General features: G+C 39.4%; 1 protein-coding gene across 22 annotated transcripts in view; it reads right to left on the reverse strand.

The window, feature by feature from the left end:
- CLASP1 (cytoplasmic linker associated protein 1) overlaps positions 1–21,057 on the reverse strand; it is a 176,948-nt gene that overhangs the window by 71,626 nt on the left and 84,265 nt on the right. For 15 of the 22 annotated variants that reach the window (XM_026852680.1, XM_026852684.1, XM_026852666.1 and 12 more), the window contains 11 exons: positions 20,483–20,575; positions 19,053–19,198; positions 18,152–18,287; positions 17,372–17,442; positions 16,353–16,412; positions 15,599–15,676; positions 12,825–12,992; positions 11,981–12,030; positions 10,624–10,794; positions 8,952–8,975; positions 959–1,066 (listed from right to left, as the gene is read on the reverse strand). In XM_026852680.1, the coding sequence (XP_026708481.1) occupies positions 959–1,066; positions 8,952–8,975; positions 10,624–10,794; positions 11,981–12,030; positions 12,825–12,992; positions 15,599–15,676; positions 16,353–16,412; positions 17,372–17,442; positions 18,152–18,287; positions 19,053–19,198; positions 20,483–20,575 (1,105 nt within the window). The remainder of the gene's footprint in view (positions 1–958; positions 1,067–8,951; positions 8,976–10,623; positions 10,795–11,980; positions 12,031–12,824; positions 12,993–15,598; positions 15,677–16,352; positions 16,413–17,371; positions 17,443–18,151; positions 18,288–19,052; positions 19,199–20,482; positions 20,576–21,057) is intronic. The other 7 variants (XM_026852681.1, XM_026852667.1, XM_026852669.1 and 4 more) reach the window with 2 other exon arrangements.

Consider the following 21,057-nt stretch of genomic DNA (forward strand, 5'->3'; position numbering starts at 1 on the left):
AAGTTTAGGGAAAAAGGTAATTTCTGGCTTTGAATCAGTTTTAAGTTCAAAACTGAATACATCAAATTTAGATCAGCATACCAAAGCCCAAATTCCTTCATGACCTCAATGTAAAGATTTCCATTTGGCCCCATCCTGAATATAACAATTCTCTCTTCAGCTCTCCCAGCCTAACACAATGCTAAAACTAGCTCTCCATCCCTCCAGCACGACAGAGCAAAGCAATGAGAGAATGAACAGAGAAGGGCTTTTAAATAGGTGTACAAAGCAAGACAAGTCCTCAGAACAAAGACATCTTTCCACAAACCCCACCTGCTCTTACCCACAAGTTTGAAGGTCCTCAAAACATGAGTGGCTTTCTCCATCCCCCCAAGTCCTTTTAAAGTTTGAGTGACAAAATTCTCCTCAGATACACATGACGAATATGCAGCAGCACCATATGTATGGCTCCTAAGGGAAAACCATGCCTTGCTAGGAAGCCAGAGAGCACAGATGCGTCATGTGAATCAGAGAGCAGAACCACCTCCCTCGTATCTACACAAAATAGGTAACGTCCTATTTTAAACTGATGTCAAATCTCATTAACTTTAGACAGCTCATGTGTTACACATACAGAAATACAGTCACATAAGCAGAAGCTCAGCAGGGCAAGAACCCAGGACAGCAGTCAGCTACAGACACAGAGGGTGTCTCACATGGGACCCAGTGCAAGTTACTTAGTCCTACACATCAGATCAACATGAAATTCTGCTGCACAGCTGGTAAAAAAAGGCAGCAACTAAGCACTCAGATTTGGGGCCCTATTTGTCAGCAAGTGCACGTGCTGGCTGAGTGGGTATTCATTTTGTTACGTGTCCAAATGTTATTAGAAGTGAGCTCAATCCTCAGCTGATGCTACTACAATTCAAGAGAAACATAACTATTTGTTCTGTTCCCCCAGAAATAAAACACTTCTTACGCTGGGACTGGGAAACTACTTTAGCCCGGCTGCGGCCTCGGGTATCAGCAGGCGTTGAGGTGACGCTTGTGGCACTGCCAGAGCTCTGTCTCCTTGTACGAATCCGACCTGGAGGAAGGCAAAGACAATCAGACTGTTAATAGGTTTCTTTCAAAGGCAGCAGCAGTGTCTAACATGCTGTTCTATGCTTGCAGGGTTGCTATACACACAATTAACCAGGGTACAAAAGAATTTTACAGGGAGAGGCAACATCTTTTATTAGACTGGCTGAGACACAAGGGATGGAGTGGAAACAGTCACAGCCCATGAGTCCAAAAACTTATTTGCTTTCTGTAATGCTATCAGCCAGTTTAATTAAAATATATTACCTCTCTACAGCCTTTGCTTCTGTTCTATAGTAGCTTCTTTACAAATGATCAACAACAAAAATTCCAGTCTCCTAAGTGCTGCTTCCCTTATCAAATTATTACTTTCTGACAAGGCGATCACCCTTTTAGAGACGGGTGTGACAGATGCCCCCACAAATTCCATCGCTGGGACTTCCAATTAGCAGTTTGGTGCTTTACATCCTGCTCTACAAGCACAGGCTGGCATGCACTCCTGCGAGAGTCTGTCAATGCAGCCTGACTACGCTTTTATTTCAGGCTCATTGAATTTTCCCTGCTGTTTACAGATCCCTCATATTTATCCCTGAGATCAGTGTAACTTTACTTGTAATGGAGAGTCCCATTTAGCACAATCAGCGTTGTGGAAAAATGATTCTGTGTGTCTGCTCTTTATTTAAGCAGAGAATAGATATAAAGTCTCAAAGTGTTCTTGGTCCTTTTTCTGTCCTTTCCTCCTGAAAAAGCCACAGAAATTTGAGCTAGAAAAGCTTACAGGGTCATCGGTTCATCCCCATCCTGGGGCAGGGCTGTTTCCTACAGAATGTTCTTTCCAGTGCTAAGCTTCAATTATCTGTCTCTAGTTAATGGGAAAGAAATGATAATTAAGAGCAACACAAAGAAAGTCCTCCATCAGTACTTTTCAACAACTCAGTTCTCAGCCAAATCTGAAGTTCTTTCTCAGGACTTATGCCAGTGCTATCCTGCATTCAGAGGATGACTTCAAGTTTCAGGCACAATAAAAAAGGAAAAAAAACCATCACAACAGGTAAGCAGAGAGTCTAGACAGCTGCACCCACTGGTTACAGATATTCATCTCCTGCCCTGTCTCCACCATAAGCATACATAGAAATATGAAAAGGGAAATATACACTTCCCACCCTCCACGAAAAAGAAAAAAGAAAAATCACTTCACATAAGATACACATGCAGGACAAGACAATGGCAAGCAGCCCAGGCTGGACGGATTGAGAACTCTCTTCTCTGAGCTCTCAAAACATTCATAACATCGTCTGCAAGTTTCTGATAAACACAAAGTGACAAGAAGATGTTTAAGAAGAAAGCTTATTGTTTGCAGGGGGAAAAGCCTAGAGGACAGCTGTACTTCAAACCTCCCCACCATCTAGTTTTAAAGTAGCTCAATAGGCAAGATACAGGTATCCACATTCAAAGAACTGTTTGTAGCTGAGACACAGAAGATACAGTTACCATAAAATTGGGAAAATATAAACAAGCCACTTTTTAACCACCGACTCAACTAAGCAAACTGAGCATGTCCACGTGAGTCCAACAATCGTGAAACTGGCTGCTAAGGTCTTCTTACCACCAGCAAGGCTGTAGATCTCCTCTGCTCTAGTACACTGTCTGGCCCTCACAAATGGTCAGCCTGATACACAACCAGGGGCAACTCTAGAGCTCTTTGCTGGCCCACTCCCATCCCTCACAAGTTTGGCACCTGCACAGCTACACACAGATGAGCAGAGCCACTGTGCGACTTGCCACGAGGTATGTACCCCAAAACCCCACCACAGGCTTCAAAGCAGGGTGTATGGGGAAGGAGGCAGAAGGACGTCACGTTCTTGTCAGAAGCCGCCTTTTTCATTTCTCACATCAGGAGGGCATCACTGGTGGCAGCAGGGGTATAAAACAGTTAGACAAGAAGTTAAACCTGACCAGTCTTAGGAATCAGTAACAGAATTAACTTACATCTTTCTAGAACACCAACAGAAGGATTCAGCATTGCAGAAAGTCCTGGGGGACTTTCTCAAGCTGAAATTCAACATTACACAGTAACAGACAGTATTAGAAAATGCATTTATCCATGTGTATGGGCCAAGAATGGGTGAGAAGGGACTGATGTCACCTTTTATGCACAGGCCACTCAGGATCCTCAAAATTTTCTGTTCTTTCCAAATCTACAAAATCTTTTTTTCTTTTTCTTTATCAGCAAGTGACTAAGAAGAAGGTAAAAACTGGAACAATATGTAATAAGTGACTCTTCCAGCTTAGGAAATACAAAGCCTAAGATAACATATAAAGAGAAAGCAAAATTTGCTTCTGGTACCAATTCTGGGAGCTTTAAGAAAGAAAACTGAACCACAGGGTCAAACTTTATTAACATGTGATTATCAGCAGGATTTGAAACAGAGAGCTCAGTTCTATTTTGAAAGCCCTGAAAGTTAGTGGACAGACTCCTACCAACTTCAGCAGTTTCTAAATGAATGAATGTCCAGAACAAAATTCTGCTTCCTTTTGGACTGGTAGATTTGCACACTGATTTTGGCCTAATGTGTCAGAGAGAAAAATGCGAGACGAAGAGTTGCTCTTGCACAGGAAGAATGAATGGAGTCCCAATGCGGATAGCAGTTTTCTTGTCTTTCTAAAAAGGACGGTAAGTGTTTGAACTAACACTGCGCTGGATTTGTATTACGCAAATAGTAACAGAAATAGCAGAAACTAGAAACTAATCATGAAAAAATCATGTAATTATATGAATACTGTGATAGCACAGTAATAGCTCACCCTAAGAGTACTTTATTCTTTAAAGTCCTAGGATAAAGTAAAACATGAGGGGGGGGGGAAAATGCCCCTTGAATTCTTCACAGAAGGAAAAATGTGCCATCTGATGTCAATTACATGTATTCTTTGAAGCATGAATTGTTAATGTACTTTCCAAAGTTTTATTTTCTGAACTTAAAACCCTGTATTTTTTCATGCAGATAATCAATCTTGCTTGCAACATACAAATGGTTCAAAATAAGTGACTCAAAGCAACTCTCAGACAAAAAGCTAAGATTCTAAGTTCTCTCCTATCCAAGTTTTTAGCTGTAAAATAAATGACCAACTGGAACTCAAAATTGCTTTAGGCAAATCTCTATGAGATACAAAACCTGGAGAGATATCAAGGATGTTTCATATGTTAACTTATCTTCACATGCATGCACAACTTTTAAATTAGTCTTATGATATCCAAAACCTACTTGCTTTATAGTAGTGTAAGATGAATCAGTATTTGTCTGGCCTGAAAAGATCAATATTTTTAATATATATTATACCAAGTACAGCATGTATATAGAAGTTAATCTATACAATACAAATGTCTCTACTACATTGCCTTAAGAATTTCATCTGCAAAAAGAAGTCTGCATTCACATCCAAGAGTTATTTGCACAGAGGACTATTTGGGTGGTTTTTCCTCTATCATTCTACCCCAGACAGAAAAACTAATTTCAAGCAGAACTGGAAATAACCTATCAAGTTATTCAGACTTTTTTTTTTTTTTTGTGTTAAACTCAAGCAGACGTCTCCCCTCCCAAAACTTCTTTGCTTTCAAGTGGGTTTGTTTCCATATCTAGCTCAAACTGCAGATGTAGCAATGTATATTTCATAACTATTATTTCTCTGCTGCTTTTAAAAGAATTACTGCATCTTGACAACAGCAGCACAGCAAAGAAACAGATAAAGACTGCCCCAACTAGTTTCCAAAAACCATAAGAGTATTTCCATAAAAAAGCCCTTGATCTAAATTTGACATGTGACACATCGTTGTTGGTACAGAAAGTATTTTGAAAGACTCCCATAAATGCTTTGTTTTAAGAAACCATTTGTGGATTTTTAGGAGATTTTGGGTTTATTTTTTAAAGTTACTGTCATTTTTACAACAATCAATGGATCAGAATCAACCCAGAAATGTCTAACATACGTCTAAACTTAGGAGGTTGTTTGGTTTTGTTTTTTAAAAATGAACAAGTGAAGGAAGAGTCTATGATAACGTTTTTGCATTACAGGAGGCTTCACCTGGCAGCATTCTGAGCTCCTCTGGGTGGATACTGCAGCATCTCCACCCCCAGTGCTAAGAACAGACATAGGCTGTGTGAGACTCAGTCTGTATACTACACTGAAGAAAATGGGTTCAATTACCCAAGAAATGGTACATAACAGCTCCACAACTCAGTTTAATCTGTTCCACACTGTGAATAATGATACCTACAACCACGTAAGTGATATATGGAAGCACTGAGACGGTCTCCATGGATCAGGTTAATGCATTTAGTTTACTCAGCACTGGCTTTTTCCCCCACTTGGAGAAAAACATTCCTGAAAGAGCGTCTAGAACCATCCTAGCTGTGTCACTGCTAAATGACATGTGGACATCTGAGACATGCACACAATTTAAAAAATGCTTTACATATAAAAGCTGTAAAGAACTTTTTACAACCACCATCGGAATGGTTTCCATACATATTTGGCATGTGTCCAACATTATACTACTATAGGACGTGGCTGAACCATAAAGTTCCCCGAGAAGCCCTCAATACTTACTGAAAACCATCAGCATACGCTGCCTGTGGGTCTTGCATGAGAACTCCCTCCAAAGCAGACGGCTGAGGGTACAATAGTGGCACCACTTTGCCCTACAACAAGCACAGGCGAATCAAGTCTGCACTCGCAAAGGGATGGTCCAAGAGAACAAAGAAACCTACTCCGTGAACATTTCTATTTAAGGTACCATATAAAGTCATACCTTTAAATCAAGCTTTGACCTTGAGGACAAGGGAGAGCTTTAAGGCAGGGAAGAAAACAGGAATGTTGACTTCTTAAAACTTGTGTTACTCCCAAAGCCTTTGGTAAGGTGTTCAAGATGTTCAACTGAGAAGACCACTCTTTTTGAGCCTAAGTTATCTGAAAACTATAACAAACCAGATTTTATTTTCTTTCCAGTGAATAATAAAAACTATTAAAAATTGTGCTACTAACTCCAGAAACTGCCGGTTTTGTTTTAAACTTGCCAGTTTCAGGACAGACCAGCATTTACACTTCCCCCTTTTACGTAAGGCTTGTCTGAAGGGCTTGTCTTTAAGCTCACTTTGAAAAAAGGCAGCTGGACAACAGAAACACTCTGAACCATTATTCTGTACTAAAAGTCAGCATTATGCACCTTTTTTAAATACTCCTTGAAAAGCTATTCCATGGTAAAACAAGCAGAAACTTTTCTAGGGTTTCCCTTTAATCAAGTATAACAAACATGGCACAACTGTTACCTGCATAGCACCAGCTGTGAAGTACCAATCAAGACTATAAATGTTTAGATCTTACAAGCTTTCTGTCTGCTAAGATTTTAATGAAGTTCAAGAGATATCCATACATGAAGGGTCTGGGCAATCAAGACCTAACTGTGTACTTCATGAAGACACAGCCTCACAGCACAGAGATGACAGAAGACCTATACAGATCTAAGTGGTATATAGACTCATGCTTCATTTCCATGAGGAAGTGCATTTCAAGAGCATTTGTCAATTTGGGTTGACACTACTTAAAATCAAAGGACTGATACTTGGCTTTTAACTTGTATTCTTGACACTGGCACAATCCACTATCTTGTTCCTGCTTTGAGATGTCTGGCTCAAAAACAAAATGCTGAGAACTGAGGGCAAAACAGATGGGAGTTGCCAAGTTCACACAATGCTGACTCCTGGCTGAGGGGAAGGTGCAGAACTTTTTACACTGTAGCTGAAGAAAGCCATGATGGGAACCAGACTGCAGATTTAATGTCAAGCTGAACCACACAAAAAACCCACAGGGATTTGCTCTTAAATTACTTACTGGTGACCTGCAAAAAACCCACAAGAGCATGAGTGTGGATAGAATTTCTTCTTTACGTTCAAAGAGTGTCTCTAGCACACACAGGTATTTTCAGAGGAAGGGGATGTTTTTCTGTTCCCCTGTCCCCACCCCCTTAATTTTTACATTTGCATCAAGAATATAGTTTTGCCTTCCCTGAAGCTCCTGACAAACTCTGCAAGACCAGGAGTTGGCAGAAGAATTTTCTCAGCCCTCATCTGTAGGATGCACTGGATCCTCAACAAAGGCTGGTTTTCCCTCAACTGTCTTGAGGTAAGACAAAAATGAGGAGTTTCAAACAGTGATTAAACTCATCATTCAAGAGCTCTGGCTGTAGTGTGCCATGTTGTTACAATTCTCTTCCAATCCTCACTGAAAAAAAGAGAATCCTCCAGCAGAAAGAAGAGATGAGATCTGGCATTTAACACTAAGGGGACAGCAAACTCCATTTCTGAAAGTTCATCTCACAGTCTTTCCCTTCAAAGCAACTTGCTGGTTTCTATTATAGATCTTCACCAAATCCAATCTGCTTCCAATATAGCTGAATAGAAAAAACCAAAAACCTAATCAAATAAAAAACCCCACCCTTTTGCATTATGACAACAAAGCATTTAATAAACTGGGAAAAAAGGTATTCCAGAGGACAGCTGTTGTAACGGGCCTCCACAAATATTATTATATTCTAGGAGAGGATTGATAGTTGTATAGGGTATTGTATAAATTACCATTAAACATTCAATGCTATAAAGCTAGGCCAAGAATAGAAAGATTTGAGAACTGGGAAGAAAGGAAGAAGAGAAAAAAAGGGTCAACAATAAATAAAAAAGTTCAGTATCACAACAGTGTGGAACTTTATCTAATTCACTATTGATTTAGAAATACAGGTGTTTAGGCCAACTACATACTCCTTATCACTGACAGATCACATAGCACAAATATTTGCCCATGATGCTGAGCCAGCTCATCTCTCAACACTAAGATTAAGTACCAGTTCCAAAAGCAGTAGAGATCTTTCCCTCTAAACAATAAACAAACGCATCAACAATAGTAAGGAAAACACACATGTCACAACAGCACAGTGGCACTTCTCAGACCACCACATCCAAATACAAGCAGCCATCAAGGATATGAGCACAATCCCACAAGACAGTAATAGATCCCTTGAAAAGAGACTTGCATCAGGAAAAAAATTGATTTGTTGGGGGAGGTGGGAGGGTGGTGCTGTCTTCATTCTGTGTAGAAGACATTCTTGTTTTCAACTCCTGTCTACCTCATAAAAAGTGATTTCCCAGTGATCTTTCTTGCTCAAGAAACATGAAATAAAGAACAAGCTTTGACAACAAGCCAGAGAAACAGACTGGGAGCCCTCCCAAACTAGCAGGGCTCAGTGTTCTTGGAAAAAAAGCCTTTCCTCCAACTGTCTTAGATGTAAGCCGTCTCACTCAAACAGTTAACAACAAAAAGAGAGCTCAGGTTTAAAGAGGTTGACTAAATATTCCTTCCCTAGAGATCATTGTTTACTGTCCTCATTTTTCTGCCATGTGATCATCTCATTCAATTCTCTCGCTGCCCAGTCTCTTCCCAAAAGCATTTGGCAGTTGTGACCTGAGCTTTGGATGGAAAAACACAGCAAACCTTTACACATCATGAAGCAAGAAAACACAAGCCCTGTGTTGTTTTTTCTGTTTTGTTTTGGTATTAATCTGTGAGCAGGTCACCTTCAACCAAAAGCAGTACTTGAAACTCACATACAACTTCACGATCAGAAGTCAAGCAAGTCATAAAAGCAGACTAGTGCCTATTAGCAGGGAGGAGCTTGAAGAGAAAGTGAAGAATACCCCATGGCATCAAAATGAGCAGGACAACCATGCAACACTTCATGCAGGTCACCAGTGAACATGGATGAGAACCAGATAACACTTTGAGAACAGAGACCAGGTAGGGTGGTACGACTGTGGACACACCTCAGTTACACAGAGACTGCTTACCCTCGGTTTTAGTGGTAGTACCATCTTTAGGCAAATTAAAAAAAAACAAGGAAAGGGTTAATAGGGAAAATTAGTAACATCCACAGAAGTGGGCACTATATATTAGCTACAGTGATATGCAAAAATTAACACATTTATGAAAAAAGTTTGACTCAGCAGCAAATCAAATCTTGACGTATCTGAAGAACACGCTTGCAGCTTTTATCTCCTCCAATAACCAACCTTTTCCAAACTCCATTTTCATTGCTTGTCTCACCATTTCTCTCATGGGAATGCACAGGTGACAAATGTCCCTACTAGCTCAAAAGGAAGCAGGCTCTTTCAGGAGCAGCCATGTCTGCATCACTTCGAGTGCATTTGCTGCTTTTCTCTTACAGTCTCTTTTAAGAGCAAGCCTAACACCGTATTCAGTCTCCTGGCTTCAAGGACAAAGCCCACTTTAGTAGATAGTTTCCCCCCTTATGTTCTTCCTTGTGATATAAGATTTTTCGAAAGCAGTTTTGCCACAGAAGCCAGTATGCAGCATGACTGAAAAATGGTTGCATCTGTAAGCTCGAAAGCATGCTATTATGTGATCAACTTCCTATTTCGTCTTATTTTTTCACTGCAATGTGTATAAATCTTGAACTGAGTAAGAACAATTTAAATCAGAATAAGAATTCAATTTCTGAACCAAATACAACGAACTTATTTAAGTGAAGATAAAATATTTCAGGTATGAAAGAAACCAGTCTACAAAAGGAATCTATAGAAATCATCCCTATACAAATCACCAAGCATATTTTATCAGACTAAAGACCAAATGCCCTGCACTAAGGAGAAGCTACTTTTCAACTGACTCCATGAAGACAATCTATACAGCTTAAATCAAGACCACTGATTTCTGATTTTTCTTTTTCTTGTAAAGGTAAATCGATGAAAAGTCTGGAATTAGATTTGCATGAAACCAGCAGAATGAGAACCTAGCTCAGATGATCAGCTCTACTCATAACTAAGTTGAAGCTCTGCAAATATGGTGTCAATCACCACCTTGCATTTCCTCCTCCATGCCTCCTTCAACAGCATCTCCAGGAGAGAAAGATCAAATGCAAACTTCGTTGTAAGAAACCATGAAGCACCTGAAAGCGATATATGATGCTTTGAGAGAATACTGTGACACTCGGCTCTAATCCAAAGAGAGTCAGCATAAGGAACAGATACTTATATCTTGTGTGGTGAGAAGGGAAGGTCAACTTCTCTTCTACATCTTTCTCTTGTAAAACAGAAAGCGATCAAACTCAACTAAGATGTACTATTCAAAGTATAAAACAATTAACGGGAAGTCAGTTTCAGGAAAGGAGGGAAGGAAGAGAAGGAAGAGAGACGGGGACATTTCAAAAGGAATTGAGCAGTATTTTCCTCAACAACGTCCCAGAATTTTAGTAAGATCTGCTTTTCCCCAGAAAGAAGAGTGAGACACAGACTATTATACAATTCAAAAACTATGAAGTTGCTTCAAGTCAGTTCTGTTGCAAATTTTTTCCTTAATTCCAAAGGGCAAGAGATCACACACTGATCCTGGAGAGCTGGTAACTCAGAGATATATTCTTCTAGTTAAATATTCAAATAAAACTATGAGGCACTTTCTGCTAGTAAAGAAAGCTAACTGCAAGAGTAGAACACGTAGATTTACCTAGTGATGCGTATGAGCCTGGGGGCAAGGCTGCAGCAGAACTGAAGGGGGTGGATGCTCCAGAAGACGTCACTTTTGACTTGGCACTAGCTGCTGCATTCACATCGACGTCACTGCGGGATCGCTGCAGAGATCCTGGTGTTGACACAGATTTTGTACTTACTGTAGATGCTGCAGATGGGAGTGGGAGATCCAGAATAAAGAAGATTAATTTTTTGAGCTGTGTGCTTCAAAGAACCTGACAAGCAGTTTAATGTACTATTTTTAATGCTCCCTGCTGGCACTGAAATACCTCAACTAAGAATGCTTTATCAGGGCAATGTGGGCTTCCCCACATTGCCTGCAAAGATATTTCAATGCTTACTGATACTATCTCTAAGAACTTTATCAGACACACTAATCTAAGTGCTGAGATCAAAAAGGCTGCCAGGCCAGTAATAAAGAAATTTCTAACAGAACCTAGATGGGAAAGTTCAACCACAGTACCCATCACGAGCTTGTAAGTTGCTGGCCAAAACAGACCTGCAGGTCCTTCAGTCCAGGTTCTAACTTCCTTCCCAGCACCTCATCTTCTCATGAGGACTGCTGTTCCCATCACTTGTTGATGCTTACCCTCTTAAGCATGAAGCTGGACTACTCAGCTGCAAACAAACATGCACTTGTGTGCACAATCAAGTAGGTTAAACAACAGTATCTCCTTGAATCAAAGGTCTCAGTAGGGTGTACTGTATACACAAAACAGCCAGAACCCAATCTTGGTCAGGTAGAGAAGGCAGCTTCTCTTCTACCAACAAAATTTTGTCTATTATATTCTGTATTAAAATGTATTATTTAGTTTATTGTATGTATTTACTTAGGACAGGAAAGCTGCACCTAAATATTCCATCTGACATTAAAAACAGATTAGCAGCAAGATGGAATTTAACACTGTAGGACTTGTGTGCAGACAATGCCTCCAGTAAGTGCTGAAACCACAGAGAATAAATGACAGAAAATTGTAAAGCTGGGTGTACCATTAGCCTATGTAGCTGTATGTCTTAGCATCAGCAGTAGTTTATTCCAGATACTGCACAGCTAAACATACCTTGGCTACAATTTGCAAGGCTTTTTAGCCTTTCCTTTAGATGTAAACAATAGCAGATTTACTAACTTTCAAAAGCATCATTATATCGAGTCGATGCACAGAAACGTGGTGTATAACCCAAAACTAAAAGTTTTACATACTAAGTTGTCATTTTAAGGAGCAGTAAACAGTGATCAAAACTGTTCTTTACATATCATAGTGTCTGAAATTCTCATCCTAATTCATCACACTTCCTCAGCAACACCTGAGCACATTTTTAGCTCCTGTCCTCACCTCTAGATGTAGTACTTCCAGTGGGACTTCTTTTGGCAGACAATGGACGGCTAGAAGTTAATATAAATATTTATTAAAACAAAACTAGCATTTCATAGTCATCAGTAACAGTGCTACTCTGTTCCCTTGGTACACAACTGAGTTAATAGGAAGTTATTTATATATACTATAGGAATAGACTAACAAAACTTATTGTTTAAGAATAAATACAGCACCACCATGAAATCCTTTACAAAAGCACTAAGACAAAAATGAGTATGAACATTATCGGAGTAAGAAGATATTTTTAAGAACACTTTTTGTAGATTTAAAAAGTTATACCAGTAAGTTATGGATATTTTTCATACAGTTCTTACACTTATATTGCAGACATTTGCAGCCTAAGTTAATTGTATCTCTAAGAGAAACTAAAACACATATATTCAACAGAGGAGTTACGTACTGATTTTGCATTTACAACTCAAATTTAGTTCAGTAATTTTTTTTCCTCTTATATGGACAGAGGCTGACTTACACCTCTAGGATTAATGCTAAACAGAGAATTTCAATCCAAGCATTGTTTTAAGCACATCTGGAAGGAATGACCAACAGTATCTGCTGAGCACAAAAAGCTTCCTAGAAAATTATTTATGAAGTCAAGATAACGATTATTTTTTTTAAAAGCCAGTAAAGGGTTTTGGTGGCTTCTTATTTTAATACAGTGTTAGCTAAAAAAAATCTTGAAGTGAGCAAGTGCTGAGGCCAAACGATGACCAGATGAGACAAAGCAATGCAATGGCTCCCTCCAATTCAGTGGAGCTATCTGCAGTTGTTTAAATTGAGGTAGTGACATCAAAGGGCTTACTTGAGACTCTCCTGGGAACTGGAGGAGGAACGATCTGACTGCGGCAAGGACACGATGCTGTCAGAGTTCTTCAAATGTGACTGCAGGGCCTTCTGGTAGGAAGACTCCAAGGTGTGGTATAAATGCTCTGCCTCTCGGCTGAAGTGACTGTGGAATCCCCAGTAACACCTGGAAACAAGGCACAATACTGTGAACATCTCCTTGCTGTGTTTTAGGGGGCAGTGGAGCACAGGTGCAGACAGAGCCCTTTTCACCACTGGTATTAGTGGGCTCATTAGCCCAGTCATTTCAACCATCTACTGTCCCTATAACATGCTTAAGACATATCACTTTCTTCAACCCATTGTACTGTTCGAACAGCCACACAGAAGACAAACCTAATGAAGAGAGGAAAACAGCATTTGGTGTGCTGTAAAAACATAAGTAGCCAACAAAGCTTTATTACAAAAGAACCCCTCATTCTTCAAGCTGCCTACTGTACACAGGAGATGGTAGACCCACTAGACTGATACTAATTTGGGACTAGGTGCTCCATAGCTACTTCAAAAACATGCCAAACGCAGAACACATATGCATGGGTCTGATTCAGGAAAGCACCAGCTGGGGTTGTTTTCTTCCGTAAGTTTAACAAACAGCTCTCCTACAATGCTGCACAGACAAATCATCTGTACTGAGCTGAGGCTGTTGCCTATCTTTTGGGGAAGAAATAACAAGGAATAGGAAAGAGATGCTCCTATAGAATTCCAATCAGTGCCATGCTGAAAATAAAAGAGCATTTTAAGATGAGGGAAGAATTCCTCTCTGGTCCAAATCTCTTGGCTGATGGCTAAACACCATTCACTCTTGTCACAAAGGAGATGAAGACTCTCAGCACTTTTCCGGGGGCAACTAATGGGCAGTTTAAGAGTAATATCATTAGCTCAAATGAATCAAGAATTGTCTGTGTGTGACAGTCAGTCCTCAGAGCCTCAGAGAAGTTACATGCATTTTCACATCACTAGAAGGAACCAAATTTGTCTTACAATCAACCACACTGTTAATTAAGAAACATGGAAAGAGAGAATTAAGCATGCTCTCTGAAGTCTCATGCCATTCTCCTTGCTGACTATTCAGCTTAACTAGTCACCTGCTGTGAAGTTTCGGTGCCTACTGTATTTTTCAGTAATGGACATGTTACCTTTCAAAAGGATTTAAACAGTCCTACTGTGAAACACCTTTGTGTGTAACATAGCATTTAGATTAATGAAATTTATTGTTCATTGATTTCATGTTTTACAGCACCCTTTCTGAAGAAAAATGTTCCTGTAGTGTTCTGTTCAAAAGAGCATGATCCTAGTATATCAGCACACTACCATACGTACAATCACATTAATGAAAATGCATGAGATCAACAGAAGAAAATTAATTGCATTAAAGTTTCCTATAGATACACACAAAGATATTATTTGTGTCATCAAATATTTCCTTAATTTAGGATAGCATTTAGCAGAATACTAGCACAAAGACTTTTATTTCAAGAGTAGCATAGAATTATAGGATAGTAGCATAGGAATAGAATAGGAATAGAATAGGAATAGAATAGGAATAGAATAGGAATAGAATAGGAATAGAATAGGAATATTTCAGTTGGAAGGGATGTACAACAGTCATCTGGTTCAACTGCCTGATCAATTCAGGGCTGACCAAAAGTTAAGGCATGCTGTTAAGAGACAAACTGCCCAAATGTCTCTTAAAAACTGACAGGCTTTCAGTATCAACTGCCTATCTAGGAAGCCTGTTGCAGTGTTTGACAACCCTCAGTCAAGAAATGCTTCCTAATGTGCAGTCTAAACCTTCTCTGGCACAACTTTGAACCATTCCCACGTGTCCTATCACTGGATCCCAGGGAGAAGAGGTCAGCACCTCCCTCTCCACTTCCCCTCCTCAGGAAGCTGTAGGGAGCAATGAGGTCACCCCTCAGCCTCCTTTTTTCCAAACTAGACAAGCCCAACGTCTTCAGCTCTCCTCAGAGGACACTCCCAGCCCTTTCACCAGCTTTGCTGCCCTCCTCCAGAAACGTTCAAGGACCTTCCCATCCTTCTTAAAAATGGGGAGCCCAGAACTGTATAAGCTAGTCAAGGTGAGGTGCACCAACGCTGAACAGAGGAAGATAATCACCTCTTTTGCCTGGCTGTTTATGCTGTGTTTGATGCACCCCATGATGCAGTTTGCTCTCTTAGCTGCCAGGGCACCCTGCTGACTCACACTGAGCCTGCTGTCCACTGGCACCCCCCCATCCCTTTCTTACAGGGCTGCTCTCCAGCCAGCCACTCCTCTCCCAGCATTACTACATCCTAGGTCTTATACACAGGCCAAAAAGAAAAGAAAAATTAGAAATAATAGTATTTTTGTACTAAACAGAAGAAATTTCAGTTAACTACAAGCAACTCAAACATCAAAAAAAAAAAAAAGACGTTACTAGCTCTCAACTCTATCACAACTCGGGTAAGCATTTTATCTGCTCAGACAGATAAGAATACAATAACATTAAAAGAACAAAGTGAAACAAGCACCATCAGAAGATGTGATACATATATATCTCAGCCCCATGGGATCACCTCATATGACATCTCCTGCTGAAGTACACACTCCCACTGAAGCCAAGGGAAAGGCGGCATCAACTGCCAGGAAATTTGTCTGGACCCCAGTCTGCAACATGCAATACCACTGACTCACAACACAATAGGGGCAAAGAACAGGAGGAAGAAAAGACACCAACAACAGTTTCCACTTACTTTCTTGCCTCTATCCTGGCTTCAGAGTCTGCATCATGAATTCCTTTCTTTATTGTTTCAGCTAACACTGATATGTGTCTGAAATGAGAAGGAAAACATTATCCAGCAGTCCAGAAAGACACGTCACACTTACAAAGAAATGACTAATTTGGTTTTGTCTTGGTGTTCAAGAACAAATATCACATCTTTCCATTTCCATGTAAGATCCTTTATTTATTTACTCTTACAAGTCAGTTTTATTTCACCCACACTGCTGACTAGGAAAAGACAAGCAGCATTCTTCATAGGTCAGTCTTTAGTTATCTACTTTAACTGCTTGCATGCAGAAACACTCTCTTAACACTTAAATAGTCTAGGACTAAGGAAATTGTGTCCCAGTCTCTTCTCCCACAGTTACTTTCACTGTTCATTTGACTGAAGCTGTAGAACTGTAGAAGCCTCAGAAGCTTTACCTCATCAATTCACTTTAGAGTGCAAAAGAAAAAAAAAAAAAAAGACTCTATTAAGTTCAGGGATTCACTCAGCCAGGTTTTCCAAGGCTGACATAGGAGACAGACTCACCGAACTCTGACTGCCAGAACTACAGGGACAAATGGCGTGTGTGCACGTACCTAAGTGATTTTTTTGTGGCAAAATATCTTATCTCTGCTAGAGCTACCTGATATAACGTCACCTCCTGGACTGTCCTTTCTCCAGAATTAACCTCCCCAGACATAAACAGGAGAGAATTAACTCACTTGTTTACAGAGCTTACCTTTCCAGGGAGTGTGTTTGCCACTCCTGCAACAGCAAGTCTAAAAATTCAAAACAGCGCCTGATAATAGAAAGAGAAGAAATGCTGAGTTCTCCAAGTTAACAGAAGCACACTGACTGCCATACCTGCCTCTGAACAACAGACATCTTGTATTGTGAAGCTTTTGGGGACATTAGAATTCAGTAATCACCCCAATAAAAACATCAACATCTCTATAAACACCATCAATAAACAGTCTGGTGGTGACTGGAGACAGCTCACTACAGAGAATTCTGAAGAGAGGCCCTGACATAAAACAATCCAGAAAGCCCCCCTTTTCACTAAAGAGGATACAGACCCAGAAGATCCATGCTAATGATACTTTGTACCTGTTAATTCAGGCTTCAGAAGGAAACTTCACATTTAGCTTCATGTGGAGACAGATCTTCTCAACTTTAATCTCCCTTCCTCATTTCAAGAAACTAAGGCACAAGCGTGCTGTTACTTATTCAAGGATTGTCACCAAATTCAACAACCATGAAGGTCCTATTTTTGTCTAACTAGCTAATCTACACAGACCAGGCAAGATTCTCTCAGTGAGGTAGCGGACAGAAGTGCACTTAGATTTTAAGTGCAGAGAGGACCATTAGCACAACCAGTCCAACTTCCACATGATGTTATCACAGAACATTACTTCTGCTGACTGGCCCAAAGACTGTCACTATAGTGGCTAGTAGTGGAGAACAGAAACATGCCTGTAAAGAAGGCAAAATAATATGATGTTGTAATGACAGGTAAGCACAAAGATTAGATTATAAAAACCATTCCTCTTTACAGAAAAGTGCCTTTACTTCTCTGCAGTGCTGCAGCTTACACAAGATAGCTGACTTTAAATTTGATCTCAACTCTGGAGAAGAATGAGATGCATTCTTTAGCAAGTGTGCATATCAACTCTTTACATAAATAAAAACAAATAAATGAAAGTACACGTTGCCTTATTTGATGATAAAAAAGAGACTAAATCCAAACTAAATGCTTACCTTCTAACTGCAACAGACTTGGAGGTACAATTACTGGTTATGATGGGTATTAATCGAGGGATGTGCGTATGCTAGAAGAAAACAAAATCAGGAAGAAATCTTTACACCGCAGTTTCATGGAATGAAAAGCCACTTCTTTCAGCCACATGAGCGTAGCATGCAGTTATTTATGTTTTGTTCAATTCTTAAAAATAGAACTGCTAAATAAAGGAACACTAACAGATAGACAGATGTTTTTATTATTAAAAATATTTGATCTGTTGAAATATCTTTAACAGATATTTGATTTTCTTCTATAATGACAGGCTACAGTGAGTCAAGGAGTTGAAGTCACTGCAAGAGGATCTAAACCATCAATGGTGACAACCTGAGAGATATCAGACTATCTACAGCTTCCTCGGTGAATCACTAGGCAGAAGTCACCTCTGTGACCTAATGGTTTTAGGAAATATACATTGTGGGGAGTTTTACAGCATAATTAAGAGGATGAGTCTGTCCTGCAAGGCAGGTTTAAAACCCATTCAAAGAAAAAAGTTTGCTCAGCTCTTAAAGGGATGGAAATATCTTACTCTGCAAAGAAACATTTTTCCTACTATTTTGGCAGGGCTTAACTATCATCATCTACACAAGGCTGCATGACATCTGAGACAGCCAAGACCAGCACAATCAGAAAAGTAGATTAGGCACTTACTCTAATTCTCATTGCAGCAACATTCATATTTCCTCAGAAACACCACAGTATTTGGAAATGATAACACTTCTCTTTTGATGTATACTTACTCGAATGATTAATCTAACTGCTACAACACCAGAAGTGGCCATGACTTTGGCACTATTTGGAATTAGATTAAAAATTGTTGGCATGATGGCTTCTGCCCCATGGTCAAACTTGTTTCCCAAAACTGATGACAAATGTCTGAAAAACAGAATGAAGTCATGCTGGTAAGCATGCTGAGGATTAAGAGAGTCAGACTTCTACAGAGTATCTGACATAAGCACATCTGACATCTTAATCTTCACAACTGTCACCTCCTCTCCAAGTCCAAAGGACAGAGAACACCATGTTACAAAAAATAGTTCCTTCACTTTCATTTCAAACTCATGTTCTGTATTCATCTGAACTCTGAGAAACGGTAACTTCAGTGTAACAAGCACAGCTAAAAATTTATTATCAAATGGGATCATGCTGAAAGAATGCATTTTTCTGAACTTGTTAGTTTATATTAGTTTCTCCGAAACTGCCTAATTTGCTTTAAAAAAAAAAAAAAAAAAAAAAAAAAAAAAAAAAAAAGCAGCTGGTAGAAACATTGCAGCACCCTTTTTCTTGAAGCATTTCGCAAAGAATAAACCATCAGAAATAAAAACTGTCTCAAGACAAACCAGAACAAAACATACACATTTTCAGATTTATTTTCAATCCTTCGCTAGTCGGTGCACGAATACACGGCTTGCTCATGCATTCAGCATCTCAAATCAGCATCGTTTAGCACTCAGGAACACAGCTTGGCCAAAATACAATCAGTGGCCTATGTGGACAATTTTAAACAGCTGTAGCAAAATCATATTCTACCTGTAACTGTCTAGTACTAGTAGCATGGATTACATCTTAAATGTGTTTTAACCAGTGTCTTGTTTCTTTTTTCTACATCACATTTTAAGCACATCAAGAAAGTAAACTTACCCCAATGTGATACAAGCCTCTCGTACTACTTGAGACCGCAGGTCTTTAGCAGATAATTTAAACGCTCCATCCAAAAGTCTTAAGTGTTGGAAGAAGTTATCATATTCTGCAGCTCCAGCCAAAAGTAATGACCGGATCTTTTTCAACTATTAGAACCATAAAAGAAAGCAGTGACTGTTAATAAGCAATAAATACAAGGACAGTTACGTTCAGGGCTGATACTCTGTTTCCAGGGCCCTTTTCTTAAATTCCAAGCAATTTTATTATTTCCGATCTTATATTCAACTCCTAGATTAACATACTAAGTACGATAATATAAACATGGTTATAGAAGTCCAGAAGTGTTGCACCCAGCTGCTCAAACTATATTGTTAATAAATTGACTGCTACTTTTTAAGCCAAAAGATGTCTTAAAGGTTCTCCTCTATTCCCCTTAGAAACCACCTATTTGCAGTAGCTTCTAAAGCTTAGGTCCTCTCACAGCTGACTGCTGTATAAAAATGATGACTAGACTTAAAGGGCATGGCTCATACTCAGATCTGAGTGATACTAGCCTGTATCTAGAATATGTCCATTGCCTTCATTAAAATTATCTGGCTCTAATAGAAGTAGAATCCTGACCCCATCAAAATGGGAAATTTTCTATTAATTTTACAGGGACAACCATTTTATCCTACAGGAATTCTTTTGGACACCTTCACAGGCCCCCATGTATACTGATGTGCCTGTATAGTGCCTCAATTTAAGCTCATTGTTACTCAGAGCACAGCAAACAAAAAAACCTGAAGCAAGCTGAATCAGCACAGTTTGCCACTCAGATCTGTAATACAGGATTTGACAGACATGTCAAAGTTCCTACACAAGTGATGAAAGTCTACAGTGTAGACAAGATCATGCATCTATTTGCATCATGAAAACACAGCTTACCTCAGTAAATAAAACTCAATCTTGGCATGCATATAACATCTAATTTTCCACTTCCACATATCCCACAGTCATATTTATTTATTCAAAACTTAAGTAAGTTCTTTCTGAATTATTTTACACCTCCTTTTGCAAAAGTATAAATAAATTCTCTATAAGCAAATTGACTTTCTGTCTCATCAGAAACTTTTAAGATATTCCAAATACCGCTTTTGACATTTTGATTTCAGCCACCTGCTTGCAAATTTCTAGCTTCACACCAGGATTTGCTCCATGTCTTTCACTTCAAGCTGATGCTGTCTCAACAGATTCTTGTATATTAAATAGCATTATTCTTCATAAACGTGGTTTAAATTCAGTCTCAAAAGGAACTTGGGGGAACATAACAGAGGCTTATCACTTCAGCTACATCCGAGCCTTACTCCAAGGTTCTCCCAATACCCTCTTCATGGGATTAAGCTCAGTGCAGAAAAACTTTAACAGAACTCATTATGTTCACTACTTACCGCGGAAACTCTCTGTTCCCAGTCATGCTTGTCATCTGATAGTATCTCTCTTATTTTGTTTATGGATTCCTCAAGATCCCGGCTGGAATAAATCTGCAAATTTAAATAAAGAGTAGCACCATAATGCAAGATTTAGTCCAGAAAATCAGATCACTTCCCAAATACATTCTCACATTCTTTGTTCCTCATGTCCTAGCCTTGGACACAGCTGCAAAGAATTAACGCCCATTTTCTGCAATCAAAAATTACTAAATAACGACAGGATGATTAAAGGATCATATTTTATTATTATACTATATTTTCACAATTTTTAGCAGCATTCCCACAGCTACTAGTGGCTTTATTAGTCAAGACATACAGAAGATCATGAGTGATACATGTGATGTTTAGCTGTCCCAAAAATAAAGCTCTGGTGAAGGAGAGGATGTGTGACACACCTCAGCTATCCAGCTAAATCTATCATCAAACATGCACTGTCTGGTTGTCACACTCGCAACAGCAACAATCCTGGAGACACAAGTCACCTTTCAGTTTCCAGATGGTACAAATGAAACATGGAGAGACTTCTGCTGACT

This window comes from Athene cunicularia (genome assembly GCF_003259725.1).
Source record: "Athene cunicularia isolate RWA chromosome 7 unlocalized genomic scaffold, athCun1 chr7_part1, whole genome shotgun sequence".
Lineage (NCBI taxonomy): Eukaryota > Metazoa > Chordata > Aves > Strigiformes > Strigidae > Athene > Athene cunicularia.